We start from the raw sequence: 19835 nt of genomic DNA, 5'->3' as shown, positions 1-19835 counted from the left end.
TCAAATAATCGACACAGCCTGAATATAAATGAAAAAAGTCCGGAAATGGAGGTTATAGCCATGGATCTCCCACGTTTCCTGGTCTAAAATAGTAAATGGTTTTGGAGAAATTAAATTTTTTTCTGAAACCATGCAGTGTACCGTAATAATCAATGACGTCATCGCGTCTTGACTCATCCCGAGGTATAGTGATTTTCATATGGATTTTTTCAATTATCTTGATGCGGCCTATGACACTGTTTGAACCGATCGGCTATATTTTGTACGATTTCTGATTCGCGGTAAATAGTTTACTCTGGAATAAAACAATTTTCTTGGTCTTTTAAATTTTTGTCTATAATTGGAAAATCGAAAAAATGCCTGAAATAAATGTTATAGCACTGGATCTTATGCGTCTCCGGGTTAAAGAATTTTGACGATCCGGTGAAAGGTTATGGAGAAAATAATTTAAAAAAAAATCAAATTTTTTAAAAAAATATTTGGTGAAATTTAATTGTACCCAATTTCCACTGTTTAAATGTGGGCATGGACTTTTACTTCTCTGCTAAATTTGAAGTCGATATATGCAAATTTAGGACACTTAACACATTTCTCATATAGCACGCAATATCGTCACCCTCAAGCTGATTTGAACCTCGATTAAAAACATGAGGATATCTATGTTGTCAATCTTCTCATCTATAAATAAACTCAAACAATGAGACGTTGATTTTGCGTTATTTATATTATCGCAATTCCTTGCTACGATTTCTGCCGCTTTATTCTGGAATTTTTTGTTTTCAAAGACAAACGTGTCTAATAATAGGATATCGAAAAATTGAACACCCTGTACCCAGACCCCTTTTGCGGGAAAATGTGCTTTAGAATTCGAATTACCCCTTTTAATATCTGGAAATTTATAAAAATTATTTATTTTATGTATATACTTGAGGTTTGCTATCGAGTTACATGTAGAAAACTTCTATTTTACATAAAAAGGTAATTCTGCTCTACTGCTGGAAAAATATCTGAGTAATGAGAAAGTGTCCGTAAAATTGAAGTAGAAAATTTTATGGAAATATATATGTAGATGTATTATTTAATTCGAAATAAATTTTAAAGTCCAAAAAATCATAGAGACAAAAACATTCTTAAAAAACGATTGTGGTCTTCTCATGCAGCATCGAGTTTCATCTCAAAGTTTCTGTACTTCTAAAGAAGTAGGATGAACTAATTAGAGTTGAGAGTAATTGCGAGTATTCAATCGTGATGAAGAAATTCGCCATTTTTCTTTTTGATTAACGGTGACACTAGGTGATGAAAACTCACTAGTAAATAAGAAAAAATCGTGATATATTTTAAAAGTAGGTTGCAGTTTTGTTTACCTACGTCTCCTTGCACTTCGATATTAACACCAAAACTCAATTTTTCAGGTGTTACGAGTACTACTCAAGCTTTGGTCCAACATAGCCTATTGCATCGCATAAATAAGAGCAAATGAAATAAAATCCACAGTCGTTTGTTCCTCTACCGTCCCTAACCTTTCTCGCTTTTGTTTACGGCTTGAGATTTACTTTGATTTCTTTTATATTTATGGTAAAACAATTAGATATATACGTAGTTACCGGTAAAATTTGACCAAAATTTGCGCTACTTTTCTAATAATAATTTCACTATTACACTCAGAACCTACTCAACCGAATAAAATTAAGAGTGTTCTCTGGCAAGAGAGTCATATGCCCGGGATTTTGATAGAAATACAAAGATACACATCGGTTAACGCAATAGACTACCATAAAATAATAAAACTACAAAAAAAGCTAGATTTAAACCAAAAAACTCAATTTCCTTGGACGGAGAGTAATGGAATTTTATTAAATTCGCCGGTTTTGACATAATAGAAAAAATGGCAAGAAACCCATTTGGCCAAAATTTATCAGCCTCTTGAATAATATTCTCTGAGAAAAAGATTAAATCATTTGGGAGGGAGCACGCATATTATAATTTCAATTGCGAATAAAATTATTCCCATTTCGTTGCCCTCTATACGCTTCTCGCCTCAGAATATCAACGAGTCTGTTGTGCCTCCTATGATCGAATGCTTTGATGCAATCCAAAAAAAAAAAAACAGATGAAAGGCCTTAGTTAGACCCAACGAAAATGACTTTTTTTTTTCATTTAATAATGCTAATCTACCAAAACTCCGGCTCCCATATTCAAAATTAAACACCATAAATAAAAGAACGCGCATGCACCTTTAAGTTGAGAGACATCGACGCCAGTACAATTTCGAAATTGTCAACAAAAACGGGTAGGAGGGGGGCCGGTCCTTTCGAACCGAACGACGCGTCGCCCTTTCAAACGTTGACTTTCATTCGCGATGACTTTTCGACCGAACACTCGCAGTTGGCTGTGCGAATTCAACCCCTGACTTCGCTCCGCCACGCCCTCTTTTGGGGACGGCTACGCGCCCGGAATTTGGTAAAACGTTGCGTTATCGATATCGTTGGTATGTTGTGTTGTTCAAAGAGTCAATGGTTATTTTATGTGTTCTTGTAATTTAAATACAGAACTTTACAACATTATTTCATCGCTGTTAACTAATAGTGGCGCCCTTTGATTCCCGAATAAGTTCCCTTTTTGCGGATGATGCAGTTTCTACCCTTTTTGCAGCATCGTCTGAGCAACTTAGCATTGCAACCAAGACAACTGTTGAGCAAATGAAACATTATGCAGAAATTAACAAATTGATATTGAATGAAAGTAAAAATGAGATGATCATCTTTTCAACACGGGATTTAAATAAGAATTTATTAGTACGCTTTAATGAAATCACAATTCAACCGAAAAGTGTTGTAAAATTCCTCGGAGTTTATTTAGACTCGAGACTCTCCTGGTTCGAACAGGTGGACCACATTCTCAAAAAACTTTCTGTTTACTGCCAGATGGAGGCCATCAGGTTTCTTTCTCTTTGTTAAAAATGTACTATTTCTCGTATATCTGTTCTTGTCTCACCTATGCCTTGGTGTGTTGGGGAGGTTCCCCACGTGCGGAGCAAGTCTTTAGGATGCAGAAACGCATTTTACTGACTATACTGTTTAATTTTTTACTGTTTTAATTTTTCATGTCGAGACCTATTTCCACAACACTTTTTATTGACACTTCCTAGTATGTACATACTAAATTGTGCCACCTATGTAAAAAGTAACTCTAATCTTTATATGCCCTCAAGAAACTCAGATATTCAGTGCAGCTAAGACCGAATCTTAAGATCCTACCTACACATCGACTGTCTCTTACAGCAAATAGTCCCTTTGTTTTGACTGTAAAAATTTATAATAAATTGCCTATAGAACTGAAGGAGCTAACTAGTCAAACAAAATTCAAATGCACTCTTAAAGCCAAATTGCTACGCCTCGCCTATTATAATATTAAGGATTTTCTTTCTTGTGATACCTTTTAATACGTATTCGTTATTTGTTATTGCTTACATATTTGTTATTTATTTATCAGTATTACTTATTATTATTATTATTAATTTACTAATTATACTAAGATAATTTTATAGTTTTACATTCGTATTATGCTGACAATATCCAACACTTTTAAATCTAGTCTTATGGAAATAAAGCTATCTTTATCTCAGAACAGTCTGTCTCAATTTTCATCGTGCTGGCTTTTGCCCGTAATTATGGAAGTTACCTACCGACGGCAATAAACCTCGGATCGAAGATTTTGGTAATAATCTTTTTTTGTTTATTTTGCAGGTTATAATCTTATTAAATTACACTAAGAAAAAACAATTCATTAAATATATACAATACATTCATAGCTTGAAATATCTATACACAATTATGTTTCTGTTTTATTCTATTCTAAATTTCTAAATCTAATTCTGTTTCACTATCAGAGTCGTATTTGAGCTTAATTATTATAGAATTTATGTTGTTTTGAATAGAAATGTAAGAGTCCCTCCTTTTTATAATAAGCTATACTGAATTTTTGCAGCTCTCAATTGGCTTTTAATTTCATGAGAGTATGTGCTAAAAATTCAGCGCTATCTGCATGATAATCCAAGCTGGAATCCTCAATATTCTTTGCAGACAATAGCAAGCAGTTTGGGACAAATCCTTCTTCTGACCCAGCATGTATTATAGTGGTGCGTTTTCCTTTATTTGTAGGTGATTTCGTCTCTCAGTTTTGAGAGAAATCAACGCATCCTTTGGATACAGTGTCATGTTTCATCAAGGTAAATTATGGATCTGTTGTCTAATCTATACCTTTTAATTTCATGAAAGTAATTAAATCTGCAAATGCTTAATCTGTTCCATCTATTACTACTTGCCTTTTTGTGAATTTTCCGGTACATAAATCCTATGTTACAAACAATTTTATGGAGGGTCCCGGATTATATTTATATTGGTTTCATCAAGTTTCTTTTTCTCTTTATCGAAGCGAGGAACAACTTCGGTTTGATAAAGACAATATATTATCCCTCTTATTTGGCTATCGTCTACTCGGTGAGTTTGGAAATTACTACGTTAATTTCCTTTTCTTCAATTCTCCACTTTTAATAATATCGGAAAGAAAGAAATATACCTGGCTAACCACTGCCTTCTCACTCAGGTAAGAATACATTTTTTGTTAATGGCTTTACCTAATAACTATAACAATAACATGTGTTAATTTTTCCACGATGAATACTTTTATTATTCACAACTTTGTAACACACTTAATTTGACAACTCTTTATTGCAGAAAAAAGCGCGGAGGCGCCAAAACTTATTTTCCGGAAAATCACCAAATCTATGCAGTTAATTGTTTCTAATCCGGCTTGATACCTTCCAGAAGTGATGCACTGCTAATAAACCCAGTTTAAATGTTCCCAAGTGTAAAGTTTTGAGTTTCACTCGTAACCTTCATACAAAATTGTAATCCTACAAACTAAATAATGTCGCAAGTTCTAGAGGTTGCACTGTTCGTGACCTTTATTCAGTTCGATGATTAGATCTAGACGAGAATATGCGTCTGAAATTTGGTCCGTAATTTCTAAGACTTGTATTGATCTGATAGAAACAGTGCGGCATAGGTTTTTGTATCTTAGAATGATTGCTTAACAAGATTGAGCAATAAATCAATTCAATTTAATTTTATTGTAATATATCATCTGTACTAATATATATCTAAAATAGCTTTACATATTGATAGAGATAAAGATAGCTTTATTTCCATAACACTTGGGATAAAAGTGTTGGATATTGTCAGTATAATGCAAATATAAATGATATATAATATAATAATATTTTTAATAATAATAATCATCTTGATTTGCCTTCCACGTGATGCCCTGTGGGAGCCATAGGAAATGTTACGACGGATTTTTACTACATAATAATAATAATAATTAATAACTTTAGATAAGTTTTTTTTTTTTGTATGAGAGGTTATAAGGCGAATCTTCCTCAGCCCGTTCTGGGCGTCTCAAGACACCCTGGGGATGGATGGTGTGTCCCCTTGGCGACGACGGGTTGGCATCAGCCGACCGTGTAAACCCAGTGTGAGCGTACTCACACTTCCTCTCTTGACGACAAAACAGTGTGCCCTCCATCTGGAACTGCGTCAGCATTACTTCAGATGGAGTGTCGTCCGGACGCGCGTGATGTTCTCTCGCGCCCTATGATCTTCCCCATGATCTTTCGGTCTCCTATTGACTAAGGTTCAGCGAGCTTGTATAAGATTTGGCCGTTCTATCCTCTTGGCAGAAAGTATTTGCTTTGCCATTTTGCAGACGTGGTCCCAATTTGTCGGTGACTCTAACATTTTTTCTACTAGGTTGTCTGGGCTTATGTGACCGAGTATTTGCTCTGCTATATTTCGCTGCATGTTCCATCTTGGGCAGAAAAATAGAGTGTGTTCAACCGTATCCACGTTTATGCAATAAAGGCACTCCTCGGTTTCGGCCAGATTGAAACGTTTGAAGTAGACTTCAAAGCACCCGTGCCCGGTGAGTATTTGTGTAAGAAAGAAATCTACTTCACGGTGTCGTCTCTCAAACCAGGGTCTTATATTTGGAATTAGCTTTTTACTTCATTCCGCTGTACCATCATCTATGTCCCATTCCTCTTGCCAGCACAACATCACCGCGTAACTTTGGATAAGTAATAAATATTTAGACAATAACAAACGAATACCTATTAAAAGGTATCACAAAAAATCCTTAATATTGTAAATAGGCGATTCGTAGCAATTTGTCTTTAAGAGTGCATTTGAATTTTATTTGACTAGTCATTTCCTTGAGTTCGATGGGCAATTTATTACAATCTTTTACGGTCAAAACAAAAGAACTTTTTGACGGAAAAGACAGTCTGTGTTTAGGTATCTGAGTTTTTTGAGAGCATATAAAGCAAGAAAGAGTGTTGTGGGAATAGGTCTTGACATGAAGAATTCCACGGCTTAAACATTGTAGTCCGTAAAATGCGTTTCTGAATCCTAACGACGTGATCTGCACGTGGGGAACCTCCCCAACAAATCAAGGCATAGTTAAGACAAAGAAAAATAGTACATTCTCAAGAAGGGAAAAGAAACCTAATGGCATAGCCTCCATATGACAAAGCAATAAAGAGAAAATTTTTTGAGAATGTGGCCCACCTGTTTTTAGTCTCGAGTCCATATAAACTCCGTGGAATTTTACAACACTTTTTGTGGGGCGGTGCCTTCATTTAACCGTACTAATTAGTCCTTATTTAAATCCTGTGTTGAAAAGGCGATCATCTCAGTTTTACTTTCATTTAATATGAATGAAAGTTGCTCAGACGATGCTTGAGAAAGTGTATCATCTGCAAAAAGGAAAAAGTAAGAATGGGGGAAAGAAGACTACACGTCATTTATGAACACTATAATCAATAAAGGACAGAGTCAACTTCTCTGAGGTACACCGCAATTTATTACACGCACCTCCGTCATCAGTTAAGTCAGAAGAATCTACTTTGTTCCCCGTGGACCATTTGTCTGTCGGTACCCTCTCTTTATAATTATTATTCGACTTTTTAGGTTAGTTTGAAATAATAGTTCTTTTTTTCCTTAGAGTTATTATATCGCAACCAAATGTATTTTGTATGTTTTTTTTTAACATAGCATGTGCAAATCGTGCTGTTTCTCGTAATTAATTGAATCGATGAATAGATTCCCTTTTGCACAATACAATAAATTTTCATTCATTCAATTCATTTTTTTGTCTGCACAATGTTTTTCAGCGCTCAAACGAGTTTTTTTATTGGATGGCCTGACAAACCTTTGTAATAAGAAAATGACAAGATTTGCCTTCCAATATTATAAGTTCATTTGGTCCAAACTATAAATTACTTTTTCTTTTCTATTCTGAGATTATTTAGAGATACCCTATGTCTTAAAAACCAATGTTGCCATTGCAACTTTGAATGCTCTACAAGATTATTATTTTTTTTTAGCATGCCTAAAGAAAGAAAAAAGAAATAATAAAACTTGCCTTTTTTCTCAAATCATCCCGATTTTATTTATTTATAAATCACCCTAAATTTCCGAAACTAACAGAAAAAAATTTTTGTTGGTATTTTACTTTTTTTAGTCAGTAATAGTTATCTTCTAATCTTCCTACCTGGAGCATTTCCCACGTGGGTGTCAACGATAACGGCGCCAGGGTCGGACTGGGCTGCGCGATAGGCAGTCCTGGACTAGACAGACTCAAGCCGCTACTCGATTCCGAGGCAGACGACTCTATCTGCGACAATTTCGTGCCCCACACCAACTCCTGTTCAAATTAATCATTTTTAATTTTCGACACTCCAAACCAATAGCAAAAGGAGATTTGTCAAATTTTGATATATTAACTACATTGTGTTCTTTTTAATGGAACTTCCTGTATATATTAACATAAATTGATAATTCTTCTTATTAGCTCTTCAAAAATATATAACACATAAGAGCTGTTTCAAATGCAAAGCATGTATTTTTTTTATTAGTAGGCGGTGGAAAGTACACATTTTTATCTTACATAAACTACACGATTTATTACAAAAAGTTATTTATCGGTCAAAATAAATAAAAAAAAATAAAAAAAAAAAATAAAAAACAAACCCAAAAAGCAGATTTGGGTCAAGAAAATGGCAACACGACATTTTCTAGTGGAAAAAATATACTCTTGCTATTAAACTTTACAATTCTAAACTGTATATGATTGTATGTATGTAAAAAAAAATTAATGTTATATTATGTTTATTTATTTACTAATATAAAATAATTGAACACCATGTATATACAAATTATCAAGGAATAAGTTTTTATTCAAAATGTAATTGTTTCATCATGGGGATTAATTACTATGTTATTTTGGATGTAGATGTAAGAACCTTCAGTTCTTATTATTTATTATTATTTATTTCATTTTTTATTAATTTATTGCACTCGATTTGAAGGAGGAATACCATTTTATTTCTGACATATTTCAGGAAACTTTTTTTATACAATTTTTACTGGAATCAACGCAAATTATACATCTGCTTTCGGATCTATACTTTTCAAATTTTTCTTTTTTTTTTCACTTCTTCATTTTTTTCTCGGCCTGCTAATATCTTTTCGTCTATCCTCTTCCGCGCGTTCTTTCAACTTACTTTTATTTTCCTTTGTTTTCTCGTTTATATTAATTTCCGTTCTCATATCATTTTATCGTTGTTGTCCATATTCCACTACCATATAAAAGGGTCTTTTTTTAATTATTTATTTTCTTGTTTTATTTTTTAACGTTCTGCTGATTGTTCAGCACCTGATGAGTCTTTGCTTCGATCATAAATATTTATCTCCTCGTCCTAACTCGATATGTACTTGAGAAAACCATGGTTTTCGTTTGGCATCCGTTTTTGAAAGATTGGTTGGTTAGATTGGTGGTATATAGAGTATATATTTCTCTCTGTAGTTCGTCTTGTCTTTACTACAGACCTATGAAAAAATAGAGACTCAAACATATTTTTATAATATTTTCAATATTCTATTACACAAATGTCATTAATATATAAATAGATGTATAACGTAAAATAGGCGCGAGTGCTGTTTGAAAGTTTTACTTTATATGACCTTGACGCTGAGACGTCGCCCATTTGTCTCGAGCGGGACGAGTTACATTGTGAATATTTATAAATTCAATCGTATATAAGACCTTTTAAAGGAAGACGCATCTTGGATGTTTGGAAAGAAAAACTTTCAGGGCGTCCATGTCGGTTTTCCTTCACCGGTAAACGCGCAGTGTTGAGAGTTATCGGTTACCGGACCATCATCAACAGCACTGGTGCGTAGATATAATCTTAAGTGTGATCCAAGTTGAGAAATTGGGCAGCTGAATAAAAACATTTTCAATATCAAAAATGTCTTAGTATACCGGTCTTGAAAACACAACATAAATTTAATCGACCTGAGTTTACAGGAAAATATGTAACAAAAGGTGACTTTTGGCAACATGTCATGTTTAGTGTAAGACACATATATTTTTTTAAGCTACCCTATAAAATTTTTGTACGTACTATGCAATAAGCAACTACTTGAGAGCCAGATTTCTTAAAACCGCATTTTTCGTCCCTCACTCTATCAAAATGTCTATTAGTACAAGGAGTCACTTCCATTTCTCGGTTAACCGTGCATTCGAGTGGTGCGGGCTATTGTTTGCATTACGTGAAATTGAGAAGGCTTAAAGGTGAGTGTTCTCACCAGTACAGTATGTGAATTTCATGATGGTTTCGTTTTATTGGCCAAAATAGCAAAGTACCAAATCATTTATTTATTGATCGGTTTCATTTTTATTTGATAAAATATACCCAAGGAATTTAGTTAAATATTGTGTGTTCTCTCTTTTTGAACTATTTTAAACGTTACCCTCTCTCACATTAGTGATGAAAAGAAATTCAATCTTGATGGTCCGGATAGATGTAAGTATTATTGGCATGATTAAAAGAGGAGATTCAGTTATGTTCTGTGCCGTTATATGTGCTCCCTTAAAAACCGAATTGGCATTTATCGGTGCGCGTATGACTGCCGTTAGTTATCGAGCAATGTTCTACGATTACCTACTATCATTCATTACGCTGCCTGAAGACGAAAACATAATTTTTCTACTGGACTACGCATCCATTCATGTAGTTGTAACTACAAAACAGTGGTTTCAGGACTCTGGTATCCAGTTATTATGGCCAGCATTTAGTCCAGACCTAAATCCGATTGCGAACGTCTGGAGGATATTAACAAGGAAGTTATAAGATCAGGAAAAGACAAAAATAAATAATGTCAATGATCTCAAACAAAGACCACGATCAACATGGGCCAAAATTTCAACTAATTCAATTAAAGAGTTAATTGATAGCATGCTTAAATGACTAATAGAAATATAAAAAATAGAGGTTGATGGACGAGATATTAAGACTATTAGAGATAAATATAAACAGTGAGTTTTTTTTCACAGTACTAATGTATTGATGAGATTTTCATCATGACTAAACAAAAAATAAAAAAAATGTAGCTAATATATTGACACCTTTATTTGTGTGTACTATTTATGTACCTAAACTATTTTCAGAAATAATCAATTGGTTTTAAACAAAACCTTTAAATATGTACGAGTCTATGCTTTTTCGTAGGTATGTAAGTCATCGGCATACAAAAGAGGATTCAGAGTGGTGTTTTGGTATAAATATATATCTTTAGGGCATTTTGATTTCCATCCTTTCACTTGTAGCTTGATATTTCTCTAGTCAACTTTTGGCATATATCTACTGCCATTTTGGTGTCAATGTGTTTAATAGCATATCTTATTCCGATTACAATTGATGTAACACAATTTATATTTTAGACACTCCTTCTTGACACTTCTTTTGACACCAGAATAGGAAATTTTTATATAATTTCAAAGAGTGCCGTGAATAACTGCAACCACAATAATTATTTACAAATTAAACTAGAACAAAAACACTAAAAATGATAAGACACACTAAAGTAAAATAATCTTTAGCTATCCCAAATACTGCTGTATGTGACCACCATTTTCCTGAACAAATTTCTCATACACTCTAATTGTATGTCTTGCATTTAGTAACGTTTCCGGATTGTCTCTTAACTGATTGATTGCCTCAGAAATCCTTTACCGAGGTTCTACGATATTATTATAAAATCCATTGAAGTTAAGTCGGGGCTTATGGCTGGTCAATCCATAATTCTGCCGTTCCTTCTCCATGTTAAAAATGTTAAAAAAAATTTTAACTTGCACAACATTGTGAGGAGGGGCACCGTCTTGCTGGCATATAATCAGCGCTGATAAATTTAGGGGTAAATCTTCTATATATTGTTCTATTTGGTTCTCTAAGAGTTGCAAATAATGATCTCCAATTAACTTTTGATCTATACCTAAAATATGCCCATCTATGACACCACACCATCCATTAACTGATTGGTACCCCTGGGTTTTTATTTCGTGTATTTGTCTAGAATTATTTAAAGACCAATCGCATACTTGTCTATTACAACTATTTCTTGTAGTGAACGAACTTTCATCAGTCCATAAAATGTTTTTCAAATAATTATTATTCTCATTATGTCTATTTAAAAAATCCAAACAAAACAGCATCCTCCTTTGACATTGTTCTGCACTTATTTTTTGAGTTTTATGAAATTTAAATACATTATATTTATATTCTTTCAAAACTGAGTGGATTGATCCCCGAGAAATACCCGTCCCTTCATATACTCTAGTAATAAAGGAAACTGGATGTGGTTCATAAAATCCAAATATGATCGCCTTATTTTCTTCATTTAAAACATTATGACTCCGGCATACCTTTTTAGCATTTCCAAAAATTTCCTGTTTTTGGCGATTTGGCAAAAACAAGTATAGTAACATATAATATATATATATATATATATATATATATATATATATATATATATATATATATATATATATATATATATATATATATATATATATATATATATATATATATATATATATATATATATATATAAATATGATGTAGGCTTATATGTCAGAAAATTGATAGTGTTTTTTTTTTATTGGTCGCTTGGAAAATGGCAAATAACCCTACATTTTATTTTTTAGTTTAGCTTGGTATCTCTAAAAACAAAAAAGGTGCAGCCAATTAAAATGTTATCAAGATAAATTGAACGCATGGTACAAACCCAGGTCTTAAAGCCATAGTGCATAGAAAGGTTAATATTATGAATAAAAGAAATTAAAAAAAAGGAGCGAGATAATTAGCTACCTCTGTGGTATCACCAGACTTCACGATGTGTGCAGCTGTCCAACGTTTTGGAAATGTGCCCTGTGCTAAACATTTATTTAAAAAATTATGAGAGGCAGTGCTAAAGTTGGACAATATTTTAAAAATGGTGCGGGTATGCCGTCAGACCCTTATCCTTTTTTTGGATCTAAAGTAAGCAGTATCGTTTGGACAGAGTGGATAGTTGCGATATACTTCGCAGTTACACCATTGTTGGTTATTTTAGAAGGTAACGATTTTATTCACCTGACATTTCTCGGCGGACATGAGGACGTGCAGCAAGCCCGGTGGCGGGGGCAGATGGGGATGGTGGAACAGCGGCGGCGGTATACCAGATCCGTCCACGTGGCCCTGCCCCGGACTGGATACGGGCTGGGGTGGTGGAAACGTCAGAACTTTGAGCGGATGGTGTGGAGGGACGAAGAGACTAGTAGAGGCGAATTGAAAGGAACCGCTGGTCCCTGACGGGGTGAGCTTGGTGCCGTCAGGCAGCGGGAGCTGAAGTCCGTGCGACTGAAGCATGTTGGTCGATTGATGATGGTGCGAGGCGTTTGCGCTGCCCGGCATCGACTGCATTTTCGGTTTGCGAGGGCCTCGCTCGTGCTGCACGGCTGGAATAGGGCAAACGATTTAGGTGACGCAGAAATTGAATATCTTAAAACCCAACAGCCACCTAGCTTATTGATCTTTTGCAAATCTTTCTATAATACAGTAAAACCTTTATTAGTGACCAGTTTCATGAAACGACCCCGAAATTAGTGGATCAAATTATATATATTCTACGTCCAAAATAAGTGTTATGCCGCAAATACAGAAATCGTGAATGGTAATTTATATGGTATTCTAAGGGATACGTTCCTAGGGGGTAAAATAAAGAAGTAACAAATATATAAAAAAGATCAATTTAATTGAAGTTTTTGAACATTTTGATTAATTATCTTAAGACCTAGGCAATGGTTTAAAGAATTTTGTAATTTGCAAAACTTGGCAATTTTTAAAAGTTCCTTCAATTCAGACTGATACGCAGCAGTCTGATACGGTTTCGGCTGTTCGCAGTCAAAGTTTGTACTTGCACAGATTTGTCGTCATTTTCCGCAGTCAGAGCAGGCCACACTTTTTTTCCAGCACGACTTCAATGTGTGTGGCTTCAGTTCTTCCAATGATTCTTTTATGTTTACGATGCACTTTGCTATGTCAAATATCCTCCAATATTCCATAACATTCATATTAGGATTAGATTCCATATTTTCCAATATGATTTTGAAGGTTCGTCTAATTCAATATATCTTAAAGGTCTGGATTATTTTTTGGTCCATAAGTTAAAACAAACGTGTTGACCTGGTGCATTGCCCAAAACTAAAAGTGCTTTGAAGTCTAAATTCTGTTATTTTATATGTTTCAATTTCAGAAACAAAACAATTCCGGAGCCAGTCACAAAAAATAGCGCGTGTAACCCACGCTTTCTCAATAGCACGCCAAAACACAGGCAGGTTGTCCCTGTTTTCATTTTTTTAAAGCCCGAGGATTACATGATCCGTAAAGCATTGGTGGCTTAATGACACAATCTCCCGAGGCATTAGAACATACCAGCAGTGTAACTTCTTAAAGCCAGGAGCAGACTTTTATCTTTTAGAAATGAATGTTTTGTTTGGCATTCTCTTCCAAGCCAGTGAAGTTTCGTCTACATTAAATAATTATCCCTCTATCAGCTACTAGATTTTGCAAATTCTTCTGGTTATCTTCTACTGCACCAGTGTCTCCAGATGCTGCTTCTCCAATGAATTTAATCTTATGCAATGATTGTCTCACCTTAAGTTTGTTGAACCAATTCAGGTTCAGGTGTTGAGATGTTGGTTCTTTAAAATGAGCGTAAAGACGCTTTGCTTTCTACCGGACTATTGCACCACTCAGGGACACCCTTGTTTGGTTGCGGTCTTCGATCCATAATGACTACGCCACTTTGTCTTTTTCTATTTTCACTTTAAGCAGTAACACCAAATTTTTCATGTCGAAACTCGTTTCTCAGTCAGTTCAATTAAAAAAAGAGCGGTAGAGACGTGTTACTCGCAATTTCTTTTGGTTTTTGTTTAATTACATTTTAAAATTGTAATGTACTATAATTTAACAACAAGTACAAGGGACTTCAAGAGACTTATCATCGCAATGTGGCTGATAAGCAGAATACGCGTGTTTAGTTACTGGGAATTCAGCACTTTTCCACTGGTATTAGATATGCCACCGTCTTACGCCGAACAGGAATGTGCAACAGCCCCTTTAAGAGTCAATTCTAGACACTATCTTTCACCTTTGCACAATCTTTAAGAATACTCAAGAAGCGGGTACACAGGATATGATCGACTATCGATTAAAATTAAAATTACATAAATTTCTGCAAGAGTAAACACGAAATGGGGAGGACAAGACATTAGGATAGGTGAGATGGTTTGTTGTGCTACTCCGTGAAGTTGAGTGTTAAGATGTTGGTTAAATTATAGTAGTTAATTATGTTCTTTGAAGAATATTCAGAAGTCTTCAGCTGGCTGCGGTTTTGTGAGATACAGAGCGTTTTTTTTGCTGTTATGCAACAGTTTTCCGAGAGGAAGTTAATAAAACTTCGATCAGTATTAAAACTAACGCTCAAAGCACAGACAATTGATATCAAAATGATTCTTTTAACTACTCCATATTTAGTCAATCATATATCACTTTCCTTGTTACTTTCGAAAAATGATGAAATCGAAGTATACGCGGTGGCAACGAACGTCATTTTCTCTGTAGATTTGGCATTAATTGGCTATAACTTTGGAACGGTTTGCCACACATCCTTCAGATTGAGCTCCTTTTAAGCAGTCGATGGAATACATGGAGAAAAGCCGCTATCGGACCTCTGCGTCCATCCTTTCTTTTTTTTAGATTTTCGGCTGTTTTTTGGACATTCCTATGAACTTCAAATTTGGCAAACGAATAAAGTTTAGTTCCCAGAAATTGAGGGGGTTGGGCGGTCGGGAAATATTTTTAAAAATTAAATAACCGCATTTGCAGGGTCTCGAGAAAAAATATTTCTCAAAAACGGTATATACGATCCAAAGAATTCTTGAACCAGAAGATGCGCGAGATCCGGACCAAAAAGCTTTGTTGTTAATGATTCTTTGATAACGTACAAGGTCCACTGGGAATTTGCAAAATCTGAAAATTGGGTTCCAATTATAAACATAATTGACCATAACTAGAAGGCTGTAGTTGAGTTGTCGGTTTCTTTTAGATAGTAATATGGCCCGGGTGTACAGCTGTAGGTTTTTATATTTTGTGCAGGGTGTTCAAAATGCTATAATAGGAAATGTGACAGGTAACCTAAATTTGCAGCTATCTACTTCAAGTTTGGCAGAGTAGTCCACGCATTTAAATTGTCGAATCTATGCGTCATCGAATATCGCAAAGTATTTTTCAAAAATTTGGTAAATTTTTTTTTTGGTAATTTTGACTCCCAGAAAAAAAATATTTTCTAGAAAATTGACTACCCGATTTGCAAAATTCTTTAACCAGGAGACAGGATTATATACAGGGTTCTTCAATTACAGGAAAAAATATAAAGGACATATACGCTGGTTGAAATATTGGAAAAATTCCATATGAAAATGACTATGTCTCGTGTTCAATCTAGACTCGATGACGCCATTCACTATTGCAGCGTACTCCATATTTTCAGAAGAGAATTGTTTTCTCGAAAAGCATTTACTCTATTGGAGAAATTCATGATTCAATACCATAACCTCTACTTCGAGCATTTTTTAATTGTATGTAGGGTGTGTCGTTTTGGGACTAAAATTCTAAAAGATCCTGAAAATTTTTGTTTTTTGGATAAATTATTGGTCGTAAGTAAAAAACGGCAAAAGCAGTATCGTAAACTTTTCTTTCTCCTCACTCTTTTCGTCCACCATATTGGATGCGCGCATTTTAAATCGCTATTACTGGTACATTTTTTTTTGTATTTACCAAAATTTGACGTGACTTTGAAGTTCAACGAGACTTTATACAGGGTGCATGCACAATAAAATTACATCGATTTTGGAAAGTTCCATAGTGGTCCACAGGAGCACGATAGAAAAACAATGCGCCTCTCTGGGACAAAAAGCATTTAAAATACATAGCAATGACTTTGTAGACTGCGAAGTGCATTCTACAGACCAGACGCTTTGCACACCCAAGATTTTTCGAAATCAATTTTGTCTGAGGTTTTCCCGGACTTTGGAAGCAAGCTGGAATTATACTCGTTGCAAGTGGCATTAACGATTTTAAACCATCTCAAAGGTTGTTGAAAAAATTGCAACCAAACAATTTTGTCAGTTCCTATGTGATAACAAAATCCTTCCAGACACTCAATCGGGTTTTCGACCTCTCCACACTACTTCTGCTTTGCTTCATGTTAGTGATGATTTATTGAGAGCAGCCGATTCTAAATTCTAACCCTTGTTCGACAGCTAGGACTGCCACCTTCTCTTAGTTAAACTGAAATACTTTGGGGTAAAAGGTACTCTTTAATTTTTTTTTAATTTTCTCATTACTCATTCAGATGCAGTTGATTTGGAGAGGGACGTTCTCCACGGGAGTATTCTGGGGCCTATTCTGTTCTCAGTTTATACAACTGACTTCTTGGTAGTGAAACTTTAAATGCTGCTAGTAAAATAAATTTGCATCTAAAAATAATTTCGATTATTTCTCCTTCTTTGGATGATTGTAAAAATTTATAATTATGACTTGCGGTTTTCTAAACACAACGGTGTTACAAAAGTCTTCCTATAAGTTGAGGACAAATTCATAAACATCTTCTCAGTAAAAAAGACAAATTTGAACTCTGTGATGTATTAGTTTTATCCCATGTCGCTTATTGCAGTATCGTCAATTGGCAGATATACTACATCGAGATAGGGCGAGACTCCAACGACTTCAGAATGCTTGTATTCGTTTTAATTATAATATTAGAAAGTATGACCATATTTCCCAGTGCCTCTCTGATTCGGGTTGACTCAAGTTGGAGGACCCGTTATAAAGTTTACGTTCCTAGATAGGCTTCGCTAACTTTCCAGATATCTTTTAGCTATAAAGAAGTCAAAATATTTAATGAAATACCTTATGCTTAAACGCCCTCCCCATGTTTACCCTCTCTCACATTAGTGATGAAAAGAAATTCAATCTTGATAGTCCCGATGGATGTAGGTATTATTGGCATGATTAAAAGATTCAGTTATGTTCTGCGCCTGTATATGTGCCGCTTAAAAACCGAATTGGCATTTATCGATGGGCGTATGACTGCTGTTAGTTATCAAGCAATGTTCTATGATTACTATTCATTGCGCTGCCTGAAGACGAAATATAAAAAATAAAGGTGGATGGACGAGATATTAAGGCTGTTAGAGATTAATATAAACAATCAGTAAGCACAAGAAACAAGAAAACAGCACCAACACCATGATCGTCACCAAAAAATATATTTTGGTGACAATTTTGGTGTTGGTGCTGTTTTCTTGGTTCTTGTGCTTACACTCCTGTATTACAACTTATATTGTAATATTTTGATTTTTAATTTATACGGTTTATTATTATCATTATTATTTGTGAGAAAATCTTTATTTATTTCGTTGAATATTTCACTCTGCAACGCGGTATTACCAAATATTATATCTGGCGTCTTCTGCTGTATGGCTATCAATTTATTTACCTCAACTATGGTCATGGATCCTTATTTTACTTAATTACTTCTTTGTACGGCATTCAATTAATGTTAGTCCAGGTAATCCTATTCAGTGTACGCACTTTCGTTTCCCTCCAGGCCAGAGTCAGAATTACGTTATGGCCGTTATGGCGGCTCCTACCGTCTTGGAGGAGCATCGAGGCGATGAGGCGATTTCAATGCCTTCAATGCTGTAAGTATTAATGTGTGTCTACGTATTTTTTTTTTTTTTTTGGGTGGGAGAGTCCACAGGTGGTTTCCATTTAGGTTGCTAAAATCATCTCATCTCTTATCTTGGGCTGTTGATAGTATATATTGCCAGACTTTAGATTCATATTCAACGTTTTTACTGATTCTAAGTCATGTGCAGAGCGATATTTCTGAATTCTGAATTATACCTTCCCAGTTTAGAGATTTATCGAATATTGTGCCTAAATATTTCGTTTAAGTTGAAGAGAGATGATTTAAATCCATCCAATCTCCTCTTCCAATGGTACAAGTACAGTTTTCCGTCTGTTTATAGTCAAGCCATTCCTTTTGCACTACGTGCATATAACCTCTCACTCATTTTTCAATAGGACGAGCAAGTCTGCGTGTTCTTGCACGACCACTTATTTCCTCAGCGAAAGGTTAACCATCAGATCAACCCTCCATTCTCCATCATTTTTCAGTTTTCTGCTAGTATTAATGTGTCTGTTTTTCAGAGATTGTTTCCAGAGTTCTGTTGATTTGTCTGTTTTATGCGTACTGACAAGTACGCATAAAACCATCTTTCAGCACCTTCTGCAGGCTTTCTCGAAACGGGTTTCTATCTTATCCTCCACCAGAATTCTGATATCTCCGAAATGAATCGAGACGCTCGTATAATTCCCCATGCAACACGGCCAATTATTGCCTCCACCTTTTTCTTCCGACCACCGATTTTTCACGCCTCTCCTCCGAAAGATTTATATCGCGGCCTTTCATCCGTTCGCCAGAAGTGAAATAGTCCGGAGGTTGCCGGAGCAGCCACAACACGTCATCATTAACCGGGCGCGGGATCGGCGGGAGTGGGCGGTCGCAGCTGACGTTTCCCGTCGCCCCCGGTGGGGGTGGAGGGGGAGCGTCGCCCTCCCTGACGCGCCGGCGGTCGCTCTTTTTAACGCCGCGGGTGTGAGGATATGTCAGCTTCGAGGGGATTACGTGTGTTGCGACGAGAGCACGTTCAACCCCGCGTTGATGCGGACCGCGGCCAGATGTACAGGGTGATTGGCGTTTTGAACGTCCGTTTACGAGAGGCCTATACCTTATCTGGAAGCCTAATGGAGTTACAAAAAAATTTTAAAGAGAAAAGTTGTTTACAGTAAAATGACCTTATTTTTATTTTCCTAATCGTTACTTTACCACAGTTACCACAAGGTGGTAAAACAAAGTTATTTTTTTTTAATACAACACATTTTATTGCATTTTTCAACGATATATATTTATAATTCGGGTTATGTTTAAACCATCATTAACTTACGAAAATAATGCTTTTCTTTAGGCAATGATCAAATTTAAAATAATTTCTTAATACACGCGGTGGTGCCACGTTTCGCAAAATGATACTTTTCTCAGTTTTCTTAAATGAGACACCTGTATATTATTACATTTTCCAATAGCCACTTTAATAGTAATTTCAATTATATAACATTAACAAAACTTACCGCTTTTGGCTTAATTGGCAATTATTTTCATAATACAGGAATCTTCTAAATAAGGTCATTAAATGGAAAGAAACTTTTAAAAAATATTCATACTCTTAATAATATAGACCACATGTCTTTAAAAAATATACAG

At 35.1% G+C, this 19835-nt stretch overlaps 1 protein-coding gene across 1 annotated transcript in view; it reads right to left on the bottom strand.

Moving 5' to 3' along the window:
* The window catches only part of LOC132701810 (protein dissatisfaction), a 92542-nt gene that overhangs the window by 8397 nt on the left and 64310 nt on the right, over window positions 1-19835 (bottom strand). The window contains exons 4-5 of the mRNA XM_060670021.1: window positions 12536-12900; window positions 7612-7764 (exon numbers count right to left, since the gene is read on the bottom strand). Coding sequence (XP_060526004.1) covers window positions 7612-7764; window positions 12536-12900 — 518 coding nt within the window. The remainder of the gene's footprint in view (window positions 1-7611; window positions 7765-12535; window positions 12901-19835) is intronic.

This window comes from Cylas formicarius, unplaced genomic scaffold, assembly GCF_029955315.1.
Source record: "Cylas formicarius isolate icCylForm1 unplaced genomic scaffold, icCylForm1.1 PGA_scaffold_5__7_contigs__length_24384050, whole genome shotgun sequence".
Lineage (NCBI taxonomy): Eukaryota > Metazoa > Arthropoda > Insecta > Coleoptera > Brentidae > Cylas > Cylas formicarius.
The sequence above is the reverse complement of the archived record's forward strand: the minus strand, read 5'-3'. Positions and strand labels throughout refer to the sequence as shown.